At 45.2% G+C, this 18,995-nt stretch overlaps 1 protein-coding gene across 1 annotated transcript; it reads right to left on the reverse strand.

Moving 5' to 3' along the window:
* Window positions 1-4,077: 4,077 nt before the first annotated feature.
* LOC311220567 (zinc finger CCCH domain-containing protein 11A-like) lies at window positions 4,078-18,598 on the reverse strand (the record flags this gene model as incomplete). Its single annotated transcript, XM_084304129.1, is given in 25 exon segments — window positions 4,078-4,125; window positions 4,718-4,834; window positions 5,170-5,257; window positions 6,496-6,518; window positions 7,044-7,106; window positions 7,728-8,057; window positions 8,303-8,385; window positions 9,244-9,506; window positions 10,051-10,112; window positions 10,527-10,696; window positions 11,337-11,529; window positions 12,107-12,112; window positions 12,220-12,296; window positions 12,520-13,011; window positions 13,531-13,596; window positions 13,800-13,901; window positions 14,168-14,230; window positions 14,967-15,077; window positions 15,372-15,452; window positions 15,973-16,092; window positions 16,691-16,780; window positions 16,783-16,893; window positions 17,324-17,447; window positions 18,222-18,341; window positions 18,545-18,598. Coding segments are annotated over 25 exon segments (3,057 nt in total).
* Between the last annotated feature and the right edge of the window lie 397 nt (window positions 18,599-18,995).

Genomic DNA, 18,995 nt, shown 5'->3' on the forward strand with positions numbered 1-18,995 from the left:
AGAGCTGTCTTCACCCTTGCTTGGGCTGAAAGTCTTCTACTGGCTTGTGATCGGTGAAATCTTCTTTTTAAAAGTAACCCGAAAGAAAGTAACAAGTGAAAAATAATGAGGAACGAACATTTTTCCAGCTTTCTTCAGTTAATCAAATCAAGTTATCAGTCTCTCAAAGAGAGCAAAGCCTTGAAATCAGCTGTTACATGAACTAACTAAATATTAAAGTTCTGTAAAGCTGCCAGGAGCTTTGTCAGCAAGCGTTCTCTTCCACATCCTCAATAATATGACTTGGAGCACATCTGGAAGCCTGAAAACGGAGTCACTCCTTAAAAAAACACCTGATGATACATGCAAGTCAATAATCAACTATGGCTACAAATAACTTCTCTAGAACACAGTTAGGACACATTAAACAGCACGTTCCAGCCACTGTGGGTCTTTGATTTCACCTACCTGGACAACCTCAGCAAAGTTATCGATCTTCAAAGGCTTCCAGTTAACTGCTCCTGTAGGCCCAACCAAGACTGAATCCGTGAATTAATAATAAAGGGGTAGGAAGAATTTTCCTCCTCACTTTGCCAAGGGAACCTCTCATCCACAATTCAAACATAGGATGCGCTTTTAAACAGCTTATAACTAATAGAGGAAGCAAGTCCATTTGAATGCTCTCTCAGACTGGACGCAGCCAGGGTTAGTTAGCTCTTCAAAAAAATAAAAACCAAAAAGCAAAACAAAACAAAAACAAAAAAAAACAGCGCATTTAGAGATGAACGCGTGATTCAAAGTGGCTGCAAAAATGAAGCTCCATCTTCCACAGCCGGACAATTTAACTTTTTTTTTTTTTTTTTTTTTTTTTTTAATTTAAAATTCAGCATATTCCAATCTCTGGTCTTCAAGATTTCTTCACCTATTAAGAAAACACAAAAACCTTCCCCCGTCTTTATTACCTGTACAGCAAAAAACATACCAGTGCATCTAAAGCCACAGATGTGCATACGCATACACACATCTGTGTTTATGCACACACGAGGAGGGAGTGAGAGAAAGCGAGAGCGACAGTGAAAATCAGAATTTTTGCCTTTTCGACACAGAGAGCGCATAAAAATTCTCTCATTTTGAGGGAACTAGAAAAAAATGGAGGCTCTACAAAAGATTTTGATGAGTATGCCTTCGAGGCCGATGCTTTGTAACATGAGGGATCTGGGGGCCAGCACACAAATATGCATACGTATGTACATGCATACAGGATAAACATATCTATACACACAAGCGTGCACAGTATATGTTGTATGATCTCCATATCGAGAACAACTCGTAGCCCTGATCAGACACGTAGAGTTGCAATCAATTAACAGCAGCAAGACAGCAGATCACGGGTACAGCAAGCTTTGAGAGGCAGGGGAATGCTCACTTTGCCAGTGGCATGGCTTCATGATACCAAGGATTTTGAATTAGTTTGATTTTTTGGAAGCAATTTGGTTTTTCTTTCTGCGCTGTAGCAAATACCACAGGTTTGCCATCACGTGCTGTTCCCTAATCCATATATCCATCATCATCCATTGCTGCAGGATCATGAAAGGTTAGAGAAGACGACTTAGGTCCAATTTAACAGCCAATGATTTTTCGATGAGCAGAGCTGCAACAGATTTTATTTAGCCACAAGCAGTTTTTTTTTCTTTTTTTCTGATATGAAGCTAGAAATTTTGATTTTTTTTTTTTTTAAAGACACTAAATGTCACAAAACCTGCAACCAGACCAGATAAAGTTCAAATTAGAGTGATTCTGAATCCTTTCATTAAAACGCTGCACATTTCTGTGCAAATTATTTCTGACTCTTCTGGACAAAAGTGGATGAAATAGTTCTTACAAATTCATAATAAAAGGTTGGAAGCTTTTACTCACACAAACACTAGTGAATTTTCCAGGAAATATTGTTTTGGCAGGGAATTTTCCCAAATCTAAAATAAAGAGAGGAAAAGTTGGGTTCTCATATTAGTTACTGCTTTTGACTGCTGGACAAAGGGAATCAAAACAGTAGTTAAGTGCAAGGTTTCCTTCTCTTCTTTAGTATGGATAGGAATCGTCACTTCGGACCTTTAGCACCTTCAGAAACACACCCAGTGCCATGCAGGTTCCTCTGCAGCTACTTCTAACAATTACTGGTGCTCCTTAGCATGGAAGTTTGACTCAAAACTCTCTCCAGATTTAGCTCTTTTGACTGCCCAAGGAGCTCATCATTTTGCTTGTTGCCTTCCATTTTCCTGAACAGACCGGGAACGCTGTTCAGAATCTGAATGGATCTGGTCTAAGGAATGGGAAGAAAGCAAAACCAACGATACCTTGCAGTATTCCAAATTCCAAAAAAGCAGTCTCATTTTAAAAAGGACCTCAAAAGCTTTTTTTTTTTTTTAAACTGACATCTGCCAACATAGCAATCCAAGCGCTAAACCAACTGAAGTTGCCCCTGAAAGCCTGAATAAAAGTGAGTAACTCTGGTGCACTCAGCAGGTCTGTAATAGAAGTCGGTTTGATTTTTCGATTTCTTTTTTTTTTGCTCCAGGGTGCTGGTAAAATTTTTGCATTAAGAGATTTTGAACCTTTTGTACCAAAGAATTAGAGATGCGCTACAGTGCCAGTAGCTGGGGGTCTGGAAATACACACCAAGTGTCATAAGCTTTGCCTTTGCTGAAGAAAGATGAATAGTACAAAGAAAATCTGTCTAGTTTGTTTTACAAGCTTGTCTTTCTCAGTACGGAACAAACTGACCTCCCTGGTCTAACTTTGCAGTTGCCTATTCTGCCTTTGTCCTGCAGAGAAGAGCAAGAAAGGAACAAATCTATTTTTGCACCCCAAAAACGCATTAGAGGAGGATTATCACACCCACCTAAGGGTACTGCCTTGTTTGTTTATAAAGCACAAAGCATTTCTCTTGGACAGTCTCTGTTGCTGGCCTGTTTTGTGCCTTCCATTTATAATAAAGATATTAAGATGCTTACCCCTTGTTTTTTTTTTTTGTTGTTGTTTGTTTGTTTTTGGTTTTTTTTTTTAAAGAACAGTGGAAATGGAGAGTCGGATGACAAGCAAGAACAAACACTAGAAACTCCTTGTTCTGCCCCTGCTTTTTAATCACCCAGCATCACCCCGGCTGCAAAGCAGCCTCTGCTGATTTACCTGCTTGTTAAAGCACCCCACAGGCTGCAAGTGCGGTGTGCTAGGTGTCAAGTTATATTTAACGGTGCACACGTAACCATTCATCTTCCCACAGTCAAAGCACAGAACAGCCTCTTGCTAACAGAACTCATCCCTGCTGCTGCAAGAAACCTCATGGCCTGCAGGAAAACCTCAAGCTAAGAGTTCCAAAGCAAAAGCAGAAAACGCATCATTTGTACTCTTTCTATTTGAGGGAATTCTAGCTGCTAAACGCTGCCTACATCTGAGGGCATGTTCTGAGCCTGGGGGGACGGACACTCAACACCCACTGACAGCAGGAGTACAAAGATGCCAGCCAAGAAGGCAAAGGTTAGAGCTGAACGCTGCCTCAGCTTCCTCCAGCAGCCAGCTGGGGGTCACCTTTCACCATGCTCTCTGAGACTCTGAGCCCCGAGTTACCGCAGCCGCCACGTACAGCTGCTCCTTGCTGGCCCAAACTATTTGAAGAGTCTTCAAACTTCAGGGACCTGTTTTATGACAGCCTCAAGATCAAATTCATCTGTTCCTGAAGGCGCTGATCGTCCTGTTGTTTCTGTAGCTGTCAAAGAACAATCCTGAACTGAGGCACTCGTCTGATCAGACAGTGCTTCGGCACAGATTTGTCTTTAGCTTGACACATCAAGGTGAAGAGGAATCGATTCTTGCAAGCAACCTCTCAAGCAGGGATCTAATAAGGTGACCAGACGACAGATCTGTTGTGCAGATCTGAGCACGTCACTCTGCAGGGAATCACTTTCAAGCCTAAGATGTTTCACCCATCTCCCTGCCCCAGAGCGACACAAGGAAAGCTCTTAAGTAATTGCTAACCTCTTCTCAGTGCTCACGAGTCCCAAATCACTGATTTTACAATATATAAACCATGGCAGCTGGCACCTAGTTGGCACACGGTGACACCGCACACGTTGGCAGTGTCGTCAGGAGCTGGAAAGTCAGGGGTGAGGGGGTTAAGGGAAAACCACACATCAGTTTAGCAACTTGGCTCCCGTAGGACACTTCCTACGGCAGGAGTTTTAGCAAAGTCCCTCCCTCAGAGGGACCTGCTGGCTAATTAAAACGGGACTTCTGCTGGAGCAGTCAGAAGGCAGCAGGGTATCAGGAGATATCCAGTGGGCATCACTGTCAGTCTGTGGCAGTTTGGGGTCCAGGTATCAGTGGTTATGTGTGGTTTTCTCTGCTTCACTTTCTCCAAAGCTGTGAAAAAATATTTCTTTTACAGCACTGTACAGTCACACTTTACGGATGGAACCGGCTGCATCAACTTCCAGTATGACGGTGTTGGAAAAAGGTGCCTTTGGTGGTCAGGAGCACAACAGCTCTGGTGAGGTGTTATTTAAGTGTGTTCTTACATCTGAGTTTCCTCATAGCAGTATGTAGCTGAGGGGGTCCAGGTTTCCCAGGTAAGATTTATGTTTTTTCTCCTACCAAGCACCAGCTCAGTATACAAAGCTCTGTTAATAACACCCAAGCATGTAGACGTTAAACTGAAACTGCTTTTAAACCTATTTGTTGTTACGAAAATAGCTTCATACACCAACTTCACAGGGTAAAAATTCACATGGAAGGACAGAAAAACCCAGAAGCGCTTCCTGAGCTTCAGTTTACCAACAGCACCATCGGATTTAGATCCTGGCTGCCAGGCCAGGATGCAGGGTCTGTAAGCATTGCTGCGATGTGCAAGTGCCAAGGCAGGTTTCTGGCCTGCCCTGACTAAAATACCTTTTTTTTTTTTTAATACAAACAGCGTGCCAGGTACGCTGTAATGCCAATGTGCCAGGTCAATAGAGGATGTCAAACAACAGAGGCGTTTATCCTAATTTCTGGCATGAAAACACTTTTAACAGCATTCTTTTCACGAAGAAACCCCTCTCTATCTTCTCCAATGCTCCAGGATCTGCTGCTGCTGCAGCAGCCGCGCTGGTACAACCCACATCTTTGCCAAATCTTTTTTTCATAATTGTGCTTTACCTCGGCAATGTTGAGGTCACTCCTCTTCCTCCTCCAGCTGAGGAAGCAGCTCGCTGGTTCTGCCACACCACAGGTGCGGAAGCGAAAGCTGGGAACACAGGAGTCAAACTCTCAGTGCTCACGAAGCCACCAGGGCAGAGGGCTGACCCAGAGGCACCCCGGATCTGCTCTCCCTCCCCGCTGCGAGGCTCGCAGCAGCCCCAACCCGAAGCGCACACAATGCTTCGCATGGTGATGTCATTGCTGATTCTGAGTCCCCAGGTGAGGATCTGCTTCACCACTCTCAACGTTGGTGTTGTTTTTTTGTTTTTTTTTGTTTTTTTTTTTTTTTTCTTTTAAACATTCACAGCTTATGGGAAACCATCAGGTAAACCACAGATCGCTAGGGAAGAAGCCCCACGCGAGGGAAGTCCGTGCTTTACTTCCAGGCAGTGGCACGTGCTTTAACACGCCGCGTTCGACAAAGCAGCTCTCCCCGTTTTGCTCAGTGGCAACAGGCACGACTGCAATGCACACAGCTGTAGGCAGCACCTGCAGGTCCCAAACCCTTAACCCGTTTTTAGAGAGCACCAATTTTTTAAGTAGTGCTTTTCCCTTAATCCATGACCCCTTCTTTCCTTTATTTCTATCGGGTGGCTCTCCTCCATTTTCCTCCTCAGTGTCTGAGCAGACACTGGGAATCGTTTCCGGAGGAAGGGCACTGCTGAAGCTCCTCCATCTACTCTCTGAGAAAAGAGAGTATGTTAAAGAATACATCTTTCCTTTCTTTTCCCTTTTTTAAATACAATTTCTGAAATCAACGCTGCGGCCTGGCAGCAAATATCTACAGGACTAAAGATGATTCCTCATCCTCACTGTAACGTTGTAGTTAACCTCCAAACGAACCCACCTCCCCAGGAAGCGGCCATTTGAGATGGGAAGGGGCAGAGCAAGAGGAAGCTCTCCTTAGCCTAGCTCTTCCCCCAACACCACCTCGCCACCCAGCACCAAATTCAATTCACCTGCTCCGCCCGATCACTCGAACGGGCGTCCGACGCTGGCACACGCCACAGCGGTGGTTCTGATGTGCCTTAAATCACCTCTCCGCAGAATATCTCGGGTCTGTATGCTCAAATAACGCAGTATTTGAGAAATAACGCCCAGAGCTCACACTCTGAGTGCAGCCCAACAGCACCGAAGCACCGGTAGGCTAAACATTCCGAACCTGGCAACAAGGCTGACCCAAGCAACAGCACGGAACCCTTCTGCACCTTCAGCGTGGACATCAGCGTAAGGAAACACAGACCTCCTCGATCCAAATTTTAAGCGAGAAACGCAAAAGGTCACCCAACCGGCTTGTTTTCAGCAAGCTAAGGGAGAAATTAAGGCGACAACCGGGTGCATCCAGAGTTAGTCAGATCCTGAAGGCAGTTCCTTGGGGGAACGGAGGAGCAACGCGCCAGATGAGGGCTGCCTTACAGCGCACCCCTTAGAGGCACTGCTACGGAAGGAAGGCAGAAGGTTGGAACTCGAAATAACTCGCAAGGCACCCATTAAGGGGGAAATCTTTCAGTTTTTTCTCAGCAGAACCTCCCCTCTTCCCCCCCCCCCCCATGAAGGCAGCCCGGGGACTCTTTCCTTCCTTAGGGAGAGGGCAGGGACGGGGCAGGGTGGTGGGACAGATGGCCAGAGGGTCGGATGGACGGACAGACAGCCGGACAGAGGGCCCAGCAAGGCCTGACGAAGGGCTCAGGAGCGGGAGGGAAGGGCAGGGCGAGGGGAAGGGCAGAGAAGTACAAATCTTTTTTTCCTTGTGATAACTTTTCTTGATCAAAAAACACGATTGTGAATGAGGCAAAATGAAAGATGAAACATGGGGACGTGCGGATACTCACGATGATGCAGCCTTCTATCTGCATGTTCACCCGCTCATAGAGCCACACCTGGATCCTCCACCTCTGCAGAACGAAGGAGGAGAGTAAGTCGGGCCACAAACACTGAGCACTTTTGTTCTCTCATGTGTTCAGAAATACCTGCTAGCCACAGCCACGACAGCTCCCAAACGCTCCGAGGAGCAACTCTCAGGGGCAGTTTCAATGAGCAATCTGACATTTGAGCGTTATACCATCGGGTGAATACTACACATTCGGTGAAGAACACGTTTCCAGTCACAAGGGATCACCCCTGCACGCCCGGCTACACGAGGGGGAAACGCTGGGCTCCTTGTGCCCACCAGCACGCCGCACAGCTCTCCATCCCCCACAAACCCGTCCCGGGACACGGCCAGGAGCCGAAAACTCACCGAGGGGAATCCCCAGACCCTCCCCACTCCCCCCACACCTCCCTAATCCCCATCCCCGCCCCCTCCCCGCGGTACTCACGTTCTGCAGGTAGCGGAAGATGAGGTTCTGGGGCGCTGCGTTAAGGGCTCAGCACGGGGACAACAGTTCCGGGCTCGGGACAAGGCCCCAAACCCCACAACGAGGCCTCAGGGCCCCGCGACAAGGCCTCAAGGCCCAGGCCGAGCCCCCAGGGCCCCAGATCCGAGACCCCTGAGGTCCGAGCCGCCCCCCACCCACCTCCCTGGCACCCCGCAGCCGCAGGAAGGATACAATGGGCTGCACAATCACCTTCTGCACCTTCTGGTCCTGCTCGCGGTACGCCATGGCTGCCGCCGCCTCGCCGCTCCCGCTGCCAGCACCGCAGGCAGAAGAGGCGAAGGCTGATGGTAGAACAGGGCTTGGGGTGAAGGGAAAGCGAGGGCAGGTGGGCGCAGTCTCTGAGCTCTCCTCCTCCTGATTTTGCTTTTTCTCCCCCATTACTGAGCTGGCAGAAGTCCCCGTGAAGTCCTTTGGCACGATGAAGGCCTGTGTGAGCTCCAGCAGCAGTTTCGTCGGCGGAGGTTTTCCCTGGTGGGGCCGGGGCGTCACAGCACACACACACACACACACACGGAGACGCGTGGTTTTGTCCAAACATTAAGTATTTACAACAAATTCGACAAGCGCTTTTCCTCTGCCAGCAGCGAATGCCTGAGGGCCCCCACAGCTTCACAAATCATAGCGGGAAGAGCCTACCGTGCCGCGAAAAGTTCGGAAAATAATTCAAAATTGATCTGCTAGGGGAAAAAAAACGATGGCTGGTGGCAGGGTACACAATACACCCGAATCTCAGCTTCTTCCTCCGCAGAGTCAGTGCCCACGCCCAAGCGCGATGCTGATGGCACCCGAACATTTGCTGTAGCAGGCAGCAGAGCCAGCAGCTCAGGGGAGCAAGTTTTAAAACCAAGAGGCACTTAAACAACCCTTCATCGACCCCGTAACTGCAGCAGAGTCCCGACTGCTCGCCCCGGAGTCCTCACACCAGCAAAAAGCACCAACCAAAGCCTGGGGGAACTTTGGTACAGCACAAGAGAAGGGAGTGGGGGTAGCGGAGCCGCATGGCAGAGCTGCTGCTTTTCACTATTTGATCCTCCCTGATAATTGAAAGGAAGGCTGGGTGGGCTGACCCCCACCCCCACTCCTGGCAGCAAGTTTGGTCCACAACACACTGGAATAACGGTTCTGCTCCCTCCCACCACTACAGCTTCATCATCTGACACAGGTACAGTCAAAACAACGGCATACATGAGTAAAAGTCAAGAGTTGACATAGTAACTCCAGGATTTGGCTATCAACTGTCCGAGAAATCAGAACACCGAAGCTTCACAATGTGCCCAACATCGAGTTGTGCCAAGGGCGGAGGAAGGAAGAAGCTTTACGTTTAAGCCTTCAGAGCATCGCTCCATCAGAAGATCGATTTGCAGCCACCATGGCGTGCCAATGGAGATCTTTCTGTGCCAAAAGAAGTGCTTTGTCCTCTCGATATCGAAGGTAAGAGAACGGATGCACAAGACCTTACCTCTGACCAGCAGGGAAATTTAGGACAACTGAGTGCAGATCCTGCCAATTTCTACCACTTCGGACTGTGCTTTAAGTCTCATTGCAAAGCCTCAGTTAGAAAAAGGATCACCTCGGGGTATCCAACAAGAAGAACAGTTTCAATTTTTTTTTTTTTTTTTTTTTTTAATTCTACCATAGGACTACGCAGTTCAACTGTCAATCATCTCGGAGAGTTCAAGGAGGAGGTCATCCTCGTCCTTCCCTGGGTCTAAGTCGATTTCGGCTTCCAGTCTGCCTCCTGAGATTTCCCAAAGTAGCTTCTCAAAATCTTCATCCGCAGATAAGGGCGCGTTCCCTGTGGAACTCAGCCGGCGTGTCCGTGCCTCTTCTAGCTGGGAAGAAGCTGAGGTCGAGGTCTCGAGATCCATCTCCATCTGCTCCTCAAATCTTTCCGGGCTTCCAAGACGCACTTCAGGTCTTGGGAGAGCAAGAAAGAACAATCAGGATATGCCATTTCTTAACGGGAAATCCCTTTCCTGCAAACCGGCTCTTAAAACTGTAGGCAAGCCCTCCTACGCTTCAATCTTACACAGGGATTGTTATCAATCAACCCAGGGCTACATTTAGAGCCCGATGCGTTACCAGGTACATTTTTCAGTCTGGGGGTTTATCTGTGAAGCCAGGGCACCTGGAGTTGAGGTGGCATTCTTGAGGACCAAAAGGCAGAGGACACTACTCATCATCTATCACCTCACGAGGAAGTAGAACTTCACCTCATCCTCGTTCAGGTATTCAGACAACCCAAGAAGTCACCGGAAAGCTGTGCTGACTTGCAGCATTTCAAGAAAGCCTAATTAAGCAATCCTGCTAGCTGCTAGAAAGTGGTTTCAGGTGACTTATTCCTTTGATGGATTTGGGCTTTAATTATCTCAGAACCCTCATTTTTTCCCACATGTGACAGAACTTATGTTTCCCTGGGGATATACACTGATTAAGAAAAAGAGCAAGTTGGGGTTGTCACCTGTTTGGGGGATTTTCTTCAAGTCTGATGGCTGGGACGTGCTCCGGCACGTCTGAAACACCCTAGAAAGCAGCAAAACAGTATTTATGACACATGGGTAAAAGATTCCTTAATAGCTTTTTCCTCCACACTGCTTCTCCTCTGGCATTGCGGAGCCGTGGCCAAAATACAAAAGCAAGGTGCTCCTGAAGAAAGTTCACATTCACCTGGAGGTTACTCATGATCTTGTGTCTTTTAAGAACATGGCATTAATGGACAAAATCCCCCACACCAGAGAAATCACAGCATCAGAGTACCGGTTAAAGAGTGCCATTCATCTCATAAATACAGAAGGGTTCTACAAGCATCCTGGAGACAGCTACTGGATTTCAAAGGAAACAGAAGGCCTGCAGAACGTTTGAGTTTTCCACCTTTTCTCCTAGAGGAGGGTAGAAATTTAACAAGGGATCCATCTCTGCATTAGCCCCTGGCCTTACCATGGCTGCTTTTCTGGCTGGAGGTCCCATCATGTCAGCATCAAAGGCAGTCTGTAGTTCCACAGCTGCTATGGCAGAGGGATAACTCCCAGGTGCCTTACGTTTCAGTGCCTTCTTCTTGGGGAAAGTGACTTTCCCACGCGAAGGCTTCGCAGGTGTCATAAAGTTGGCTAGAGTAAAAGGAAGAGAGAACTGATACAGTCTTGCTCTGCCTCAGGAAAAATCCAGGTTCTCTTAATCATTTCCACAGTCCTTCTACACAGTTAAATGCATTTGGCCAGCACAATTACACCGCCATTGCCTGGATTCTCAGGAATCTTTTCCACATAGTAAACTCTGTCTACCAACAAGCCATACAAAGGAACAAAGAAACCGAAGAGCTACAGTAAATAATAATCCAGGACAAGGGACACCTCCGACACATAGCAATCCTAAGTGCAAGCTAGGTTCACAAATATAGACGGCTTTTATATTTAAAGTCCTGCTCCCGCTAGGAAAGGAAAAAGCAGCAGTTATAGTAGGACAAGAGTGTATGCAACTGTTGTACCAGCTTCCTCTCCCTTGCAGTGATGTCCCACAGTTAAGCTGTTCTACAAAGTCCACACTTGTAGTGTCATTTTCTAGTCTCCCGTTCCTTACCTAACATCTGGCTGGCAGGAAAAGAAACAAACTAAGAAAAAGAAAGTACACCCTTTGCTTCGTAGCATTGCGTGGCAAAACGCACCCTGCCAGAGTTACAGCATGAGAATTGTCATCTTCTGTCTGTATTTCAGAAGACAACCTAAGTAACTCTTAACCTTCAACACTTACTTTTAGCTTCCTGGCCCTGAAATTGAGCTGCCACTTTCCCTGCTGGTTCAGTATTAAAGAAGCCAGCAGTAGATTTGACAGCAGCTTCCTCCTTCCGAAGCTTCTCTTGTTGTTCTCTCTGTTGCCACTTCTCCCACCGTCTCTCTTCAAAGCTCTTCTCTGGACATTTACGAGTTCCGCTCTGCTGAGTGGGCTAGAAGGAAAGAAAAGGAGTGCATGAATAGGACAAAAAAAAAAAAAAAAAATCCGTGGAGATTTCGTTAAGAAAATCTGATCAGCAATCCCTCCAAAATGGTCTTGATGTGGAACAGCATATTAATCTCGTTCAGGTTACTGTTGTGTTTTTTTTTTCTCCATAAAATTCTGCCTGTAGCAAGAGCCATGCTTTACTATGGACACAGTCTCACATATCTGCAATATCCACTATGGCAAGCTTCTTTAAACAGATAGGATGTTCTGCTGTACATCTATTTATCACATTCTTTTTAAGCAGCAGAAAGTCATACAAGTTCCCCTATACAGTATCCACTGACAGATTGATTTCCTTGAACACAGAACTCTGGCCTTCTGTATTAAATCCTTCATGTCTGACAGATCAAGTCAGTAAGAACAAAAAGAATTCCCTCCACGTTAACTGTGTAGATTTCAGCTGGTGCTAACAGGGTTTCTTTGTTGCTGTGGTATAAACAGACTGATTCCAAGTTTGAGGATTACAGAGCTGTCTGGAAATGCTGCTGGCGATAGGATTTAGACTGCACTGCAGCTCCTACCAGGTGCTGAAGGGTAAGAACACACTCAAGAGGGTGGCACACGGTGAGTAACAAAACTTGTCAGAATTATCAGAAATTGTACGAATGTATGTGTGTCTTCACAGAGGACTCACCTGTACATCAGGTCCAGAGGAAAGTTTAGGAAAAGGCCGGTTCAATTCCACTGTCTTCTTTTCTTCTTTTTCAGGTGCTTTAAAAAAAGACAAAAAAAAGTTTTGTCAACGGCAGAAATAAAGAAAGCTGGGTACTTGTTTCCTTTGTGCATTTATTTCCTTGTGTCCCATGAGAGAGAGAGAGAAAGGCTACAATGTGCAAGCCATTCAGCATTTATCCATGAAGCAGATCCTGAGCAAACTGAACTTGCTCAATATGGGAAGCACCTCACTGGGGCAGGCATTAAAGCATCTTATTACCTGTTAGTTTTGTGCTCCATAAAGATTTCTGCTCTGCTGGGGCAGGTCCGGGTAGTGCTGAGGGAGCTGGCACATCTCCTTCACTCTGCTGCATCCGCAGAGCTTTCTCACGCTTTATTTCTTCCAAGGTTTTAACACGTACTTCTCCTTCTGGCTTGACTTTTCCTGCCGGCTCCTTCGCCTGCCCTTTGCTGGGCCCGGACAGAGCGAGCTGCTTCTTGGACTCACCCTGAATTTTGCTCTTGCTATGGCATTCTCCTGCTTTTTTCTTCTCTTCTACCAAGCGATTATTCTTTTTTTCAGACAAGGCTTCAGAGAAAGTTTGGATGCGACCTGCACGAGCAGCTCTTGCCCCTGCGCTGGAATCTTCACTTTTACCATGCCCTTCAGCCTCGGCTTTGGCTTGAGTTTCGCGTCTCTGAAGAGCTTTCTCACGACGGATTTCCTCCAGTGTTTTCACATGGATCTCTCCCATCGGCTTAGCAGCCTTCCCTGTCATCATCAAGAAATGAGGAGAAGCACCAACATTTAAAGAGAGTCCAGCAATATTTTAAGTCTCCAAAATTTGTCAGAGCACTAAGGAAAACTCATCTTGACTGTTCCCAATAATGCATCTTAGAACAATATCCTTAGAACAACATTCTCCTCTTCCTCTGAGCCACTTGTATTTTGAAGACCAGCCCTATCCAGAGAGAACTGCTACACAGAAATGCTGCTTTACTTTATTACTTTTTTAGTCTGCATTTCAAATTCCTGCTCCTGGCAGTGGTTCTATTCTAATTGTACGTAACGCTTCACAGAAGCAGCTAAAAACCTTGACAAGGCACAAGTAGAAAATAAACACACACCTAGAGCCAGAGTTCTGATAGTGGCTGTCAGAAGAGCTTCAGCACTCAAGCAAGAGGCGTCAGTTCTTTGTTTTCGTTTAAATTAGTTTTTAGGGATGTATGAAAGCACTCCAAGTTCATGGAAAGGAAGGAGGAGAAAGCACATTTAATATCTAGCTGTTACCTCTCTCAGTACTGGTCTGTTTAGGAGGTAATCCCAGCCTGTCCTTCAGAGACTTGGGAACTCGAACTGCAAAACAGAAAAAGAACGAATTAGGGAGGCTGCATAATGTCAACTTCAGGTTCACATTTCAAAACAAGACAGGAAAGGTGACTTTGAATCCCAGTGATTACGACCTCAGCCAACATGCAAAAAGAAACATCACTGGAAAAGGACAAACAGAAAGACTAAATACAAAACCCAGGAATCCAATCCAGATGCCCGTTTAGTACCTGTCTCTCTCTTGGGTGCTTTGTCAGCATTTCCCGGAGCCTCTACCTTCTTCCCCAGCCTTTCAGCAAGGCTGCGCTTCACTGGAAGGCTGCTTACATCATCTTCAGAGAAAACAAGGAATATTGTAAGAACTTTTCTTTGCAGGAAGGTTTGAGAACAGTCAACAATAAGCTTCTCTTTTTCAAGCATATTTTCATAGAATTGCCTTTCAGCTGCTAAATGATTTATTTATTTATTTATTTGCCATTTCTGCCGTCAACACAGATCTCCACTGCAATGTATTTTCCTTTCATACATCACAAATACTCTTTAATGCAGTCATATATAGAAGGCAGCACCTACGTAACAGCTCGTAAAAAGTTCTTACCTGCAGAGGCTTTCCGTTTTCCTTGTCTATCAGCAAGATCTACTCGAACCACAGGTTCCTCCCCTAAAACAAAAGGGAATTTTTTTTTTCTATTTCACAGAAACCAGTAGCCAACAGAAATGGTATCCTGTTAGCCCATGTCCAAAAAACCCCAGTCAGACACTCTTTTGACAGCTAAACCACATAAACTCATATTTTAACTATAATTAACATAGAAAAAAAATATTAATAGTCTCAGTGCTTGCTTCAAATTCCAGCTGAGATAGTAGAGAGTGAATCTGAGCCTGCTTGACACCTATACTTTGTGCAGAACAAAGCTGCATAAGCAAGCAGAATATTCTTAGGTACAAATGCTGAGAAATATTCCTTTCTAAGGTGAATGTCTACGAGTAAAAGTACTTCCACACTTTTTTCCTTTTAAAAGGCATTTGCACAGCTCTAAACAATTTATATACAAACTCCTGTCATACTGTGTCCACACCTGCCACTGTCAGCCTCTTTAATGCTTCAGAAATTGCTTCTTGTATAGCACTGGCTTCTACAGCTCGCTCTTCTCGTTACTCTTCTGTTTTTCAGTTACCCCCCTATTTGCATACTGACACTTTTTTTTTTTTTTTCTCCTGCCGCTGCACTTAACCTGAGCACCAAATCTTTCCAGTACAACCAGGGACTTTAAGCATAAAAGCACGTTTTGAACAGAAGGCAGCACCAGAAGGCTAACATGGGTGAATTGTTTTAAGTATTGCTTAACCCTCCAGTTTAGGAGTAAGGAAATCAAAACAAAAGCATTCATTATTACCTTTCTTGGAAGACAGTGTCACAGTTCTCACCACTGTCCGGACATTTTCCTTTTCTGGAGCAGGAAAAATCATAGAATCAACGGGACGAAGAGAAGATCTTGAAGAACCTTCTGTTCAGAGCAACCAAAACATAAGGAAGTTTACCCAACATAAAAAACTATCACAAAGAACAAAAAACTTTAAATGATTTGTTACTGTCAAAAATACAGCAAGCAGAGCATGTAAAGAAGAGAGGTGACTAATTTGCCTCTGGTTGCCCTTTGAACTCCCATTTAGAATACCAGCTGGCTGAGAATCAGGTTGCTTTATGCCCCCAGCTAAAAATGGAAGTCTGTCCCTCAAGCAGCTCCCAGTCACCATCACCTGCCGTGAACAGGATAAGAAAGTAGGGAATATTAACTCACCACCGTGTCTCTTATTTTTTTCCTTCATCTTCTGCCATTTGATTTCCTCAAGTGTTTTTATTCCAAAATTCAGATTGCCCTCTGAAAACAGGAAACAGTTCATGAGAGAAACAGTTCATGAGACAGGCTTAGAGGCACTCACTGAGGACCACAGGTCCTCAGGCTTCTTAGCGCTCAGGAACTTTCTGAAGTATTTAGAATGAAGCCTGTCAACACTCCTCACAAGTGAAAGAGCCATAGAACCAATGGCATTTTGCCCCTCCTTTCATCCTTCAGGGTTCAAAATGTAGTTTTAATTTTAATCCATTTACACGATATTAGATCCCTCTATCGTTAGATATGGCTTATCAACAGTGGTTGCAAGGCTGCACGTGCAGCCATTTAAACTCCATGCTGTGGCCCTGTTTTGTTCTCCAAAAGTAAAGAAAAGGAGTTCACCTTTCTGACCCAATGGGCACATGATGGTATTAATGGCAGAAATGAGATCATGGAATAACCGACTCCATTCAGCACCCCTACATTTTGTTGTGTTTTTACACCACACTGCTTTTGAGTTAACTGTCAAGTTCTTCTGATTTATCCTACTAAGGTGCTGGCATACCTTGTTTAGTAGTAGTAGAACTGCCTTTCCAAGTGGAAATCACCCGTAATCCATTTTTGCCTTCCGCAGCTGGATGCTGGACGGGAGTTTTAGTTTCTTCTCCTTCCTCAGAAAGTTGGTCTGAAGGGGAAAAATCGATTCAGTTATGCATAGACCAGATTGGTCATGATTACGTAGCTCATGCAGTGACACTTCAGCCCATGGTTCATATAAAAAACTTTGTTGCTGTTTTGTGTTTTTTTTGTTTGTTTGTTTGTTTGTTTTGTTTGTTTGTTTTTAAACAGCTACACTGACCTGATGAACTCCTAAGTAGAATACACTAGGACAAAACATCTAGGACTCTAGATTCTCTCTGCAGCTTTAACTACTACACAACACATTGCTCTTCAGACAGAAAAAAGAAATTTCCTTCCTAGTTTCACATAGAACTTTACACAACAGACCAGCTACAGCCAGGAGTGGTTCTAAGCTTTCCTCCAACGTTTCAGGTTCTGTCCACCGACTGCCAGACAAAGCCACCAGTGACCTGGCCAGACTGCCTGCCCTATTGCTAGTCAGACCTCAGGTCATCTGTGATTTATACATTCATTTACAGCACAGATTCCTTCAAGAACCAAAGATTTAACACATTCATTTACAGCACAGATTCCTTCAAGAACCAAAGATTTACACAATCATTTACAGCACAAATTCGTTCCAAGAACCAAAACATGCTCACCATCATCACCTTCATCATCATCTGCAGCATTGATTACAACTGGAGGGTGTGTAGGGCTTGGGACATTTTCAGAGTTTTCCACTTTCGTCACCCCCTTAGCTGTGGAGAGGGATTTGACTGGACAGAAAGTTTGTTTTGCTGCAGTGACATCTGAGCCACTTTCAAATCATTGTCCGCGGACTCAGGCGGACTTGGCAGTGTAGCTAGAGGAAGAGGAGGATCATCGGTAATATGGCAGTTTAAAACTTTGACCACAATGCAAAGAGATGGTAGCAAAGGCAGATAACCCGCACAGACAACGAGTTCAGCATCTCCTTTTGCCCATCCCATCACTGCTTACGCCGTGAACAATGACTTCCCTTCGAACAACAACACATCTCCCTACCACCCAGCAAAAGAGGAAACAACAGGAAGCAAACTGCGAGGCAAACATCACACTAAGCAAAGAGAAGCTGAGCACGAAAGCAGAAAACAAACACCAGCAGTACACTCGGTGCAGTACACCTATGACTGCAGACCTTTTCCTGCACTCACAAATGAACAGTTACCTGATGCCCCCTACAGGATTGGCACCCACTAAGTACTACTCAAAATTAATTCTTCAGCGCTTAAAGAAAAAGGACCTAAACTCACTCTTGCTTGGTGGTAAGAATTGTCCATCGATGTAACGTCCCTTTGCATGATGAAAAGCACAGTTGGCTTTCTGACAGCCTCCCGGCTGGTTCTCCCAGTAGCAAGGAATCTCACTGCGCTTTTTCTGAAGACAGAAAGAAAGAAAAGCTTGTGATAACATGCACCTGAGGCTTGCAAAGAGATGCACAGCTCCAGATCGTGACAGCTGTCACAACACAGTGCTGAAACATCATTCCAAAGGTCAGTTTCTCAGTTAAGTGTAGTATTTCTGGGCATATTCACAAAGTTTGCATAAGCTGTAACCACTATGCACATTTAGATTGGTCATCATTCAGTTTGAGAAGACAGGCACTCTCAGACATCCGTTGAGGGTGGGTTAAACTAATACACCTAGGATTATACTAGGATTATTCAGAGGGAAAAAGAACATCTGAAATTGCCTAGGCTAACCCTGTCTAGAACTACTTCTTGGACACTTAGTTCTGCTGCACCTTTAACTTTCCCCACTTCCTACCCCAGGCAGCTACAACAGCGTTATCTGAAGGACTGTGGGTCAGAAGAGACCTGATAGTTCATTATCAAGCCTGCTCCCATGAGGATAGAACAGCCTGTTTATTACCCCCCTGCTCCAGCAGGTTTGAGCAGTCTATTTAACAGCTATTCTGCATCTCTTGAGAAAACTGTCAGCATCTAATAAAAAAAAAAAATATCTTGCTAAGACATACCTAAGGCATTGATTTTATTTCCCTCTGCTTCCTCCCACCCCCCCTCTTGGTAACAGAAACCAGTATGATTTTGAAGCAAACGAATCTATCCTGCAAAAGCACAATCAGTACACCTACGGCACTGAAAAATGCTTTTGTTGATTTATTTTGAGAACACATCATTAGGCACTCACGTCAATTTCCATGTGTCTGAATCGGCAGACATTTCTGAAACAACGACCCTCCTGCCACAGCTTGCAGACCGTCTCATTGCCCAGAGCAGCTTTGCAGTGGCGGTAGGCACATTTGTCTCCCTGGAACCAAAAGGAAACCAACAAGGAAAATAGAGTACAGCCTCAAAAATGGCCATGCTGCTGCCTCATGTTGCTACAACTGAATTCAGAATCTATCTGGTTCTCAAGTTAACCAAAGACCAGTGTGCTTCCTCCTCCTAATCTACTCCTTCCTGAAAAAAAAAAGGGGAAAAAAAAGCAAGGCAAAGGAAAACCAGCCATACCTTGGTACAGGTAGAATAGAAATAGAAGTAGCAGTCGTCTCCTTGTTTAGACATGCCGACGAGTTCTGCTAACAAGCTTGGGTTCTCTCCACTGGGACTTCCTCTGCTCTTGGAGAGAGCTGTCTTCACCCTTGCTTGGGCTGAAAGTCTTCTACTGGCTTGTGATCGGTGAAATCTTCTTTTTAAAAGTAACCCGAAAGAAAGTAACAAGTGAAAAATAATGAGGAACGAACATTTTTCCAGCTTTCTTCAGTTAATCAAATCAAGTTATCAGTCTCTCGAAGAGAGCAAAGCCTTGAAATCAGCTGTTACATGAACTAACTAAATATTAAAGTTCTGTAAAGCTGCCAGGAGCTTTGTCAGCAAGCGTTCTCTTCCACATCCTCAATAATATGACTTGGAGCACATCTGGAAGCCTGAAAACGGAGTCACTCCTTAAAAAACCACCTGA

This window comes from Netta rufina (genome assembly GCF_964035555.1).
Source record: "Netta rufina genome assembly, chromosome: 34".
NCBI lineage: Eukaryota > Metazoa > Chordata > Aves > Anseriformes > Anatidae > Netta > Netta rufina.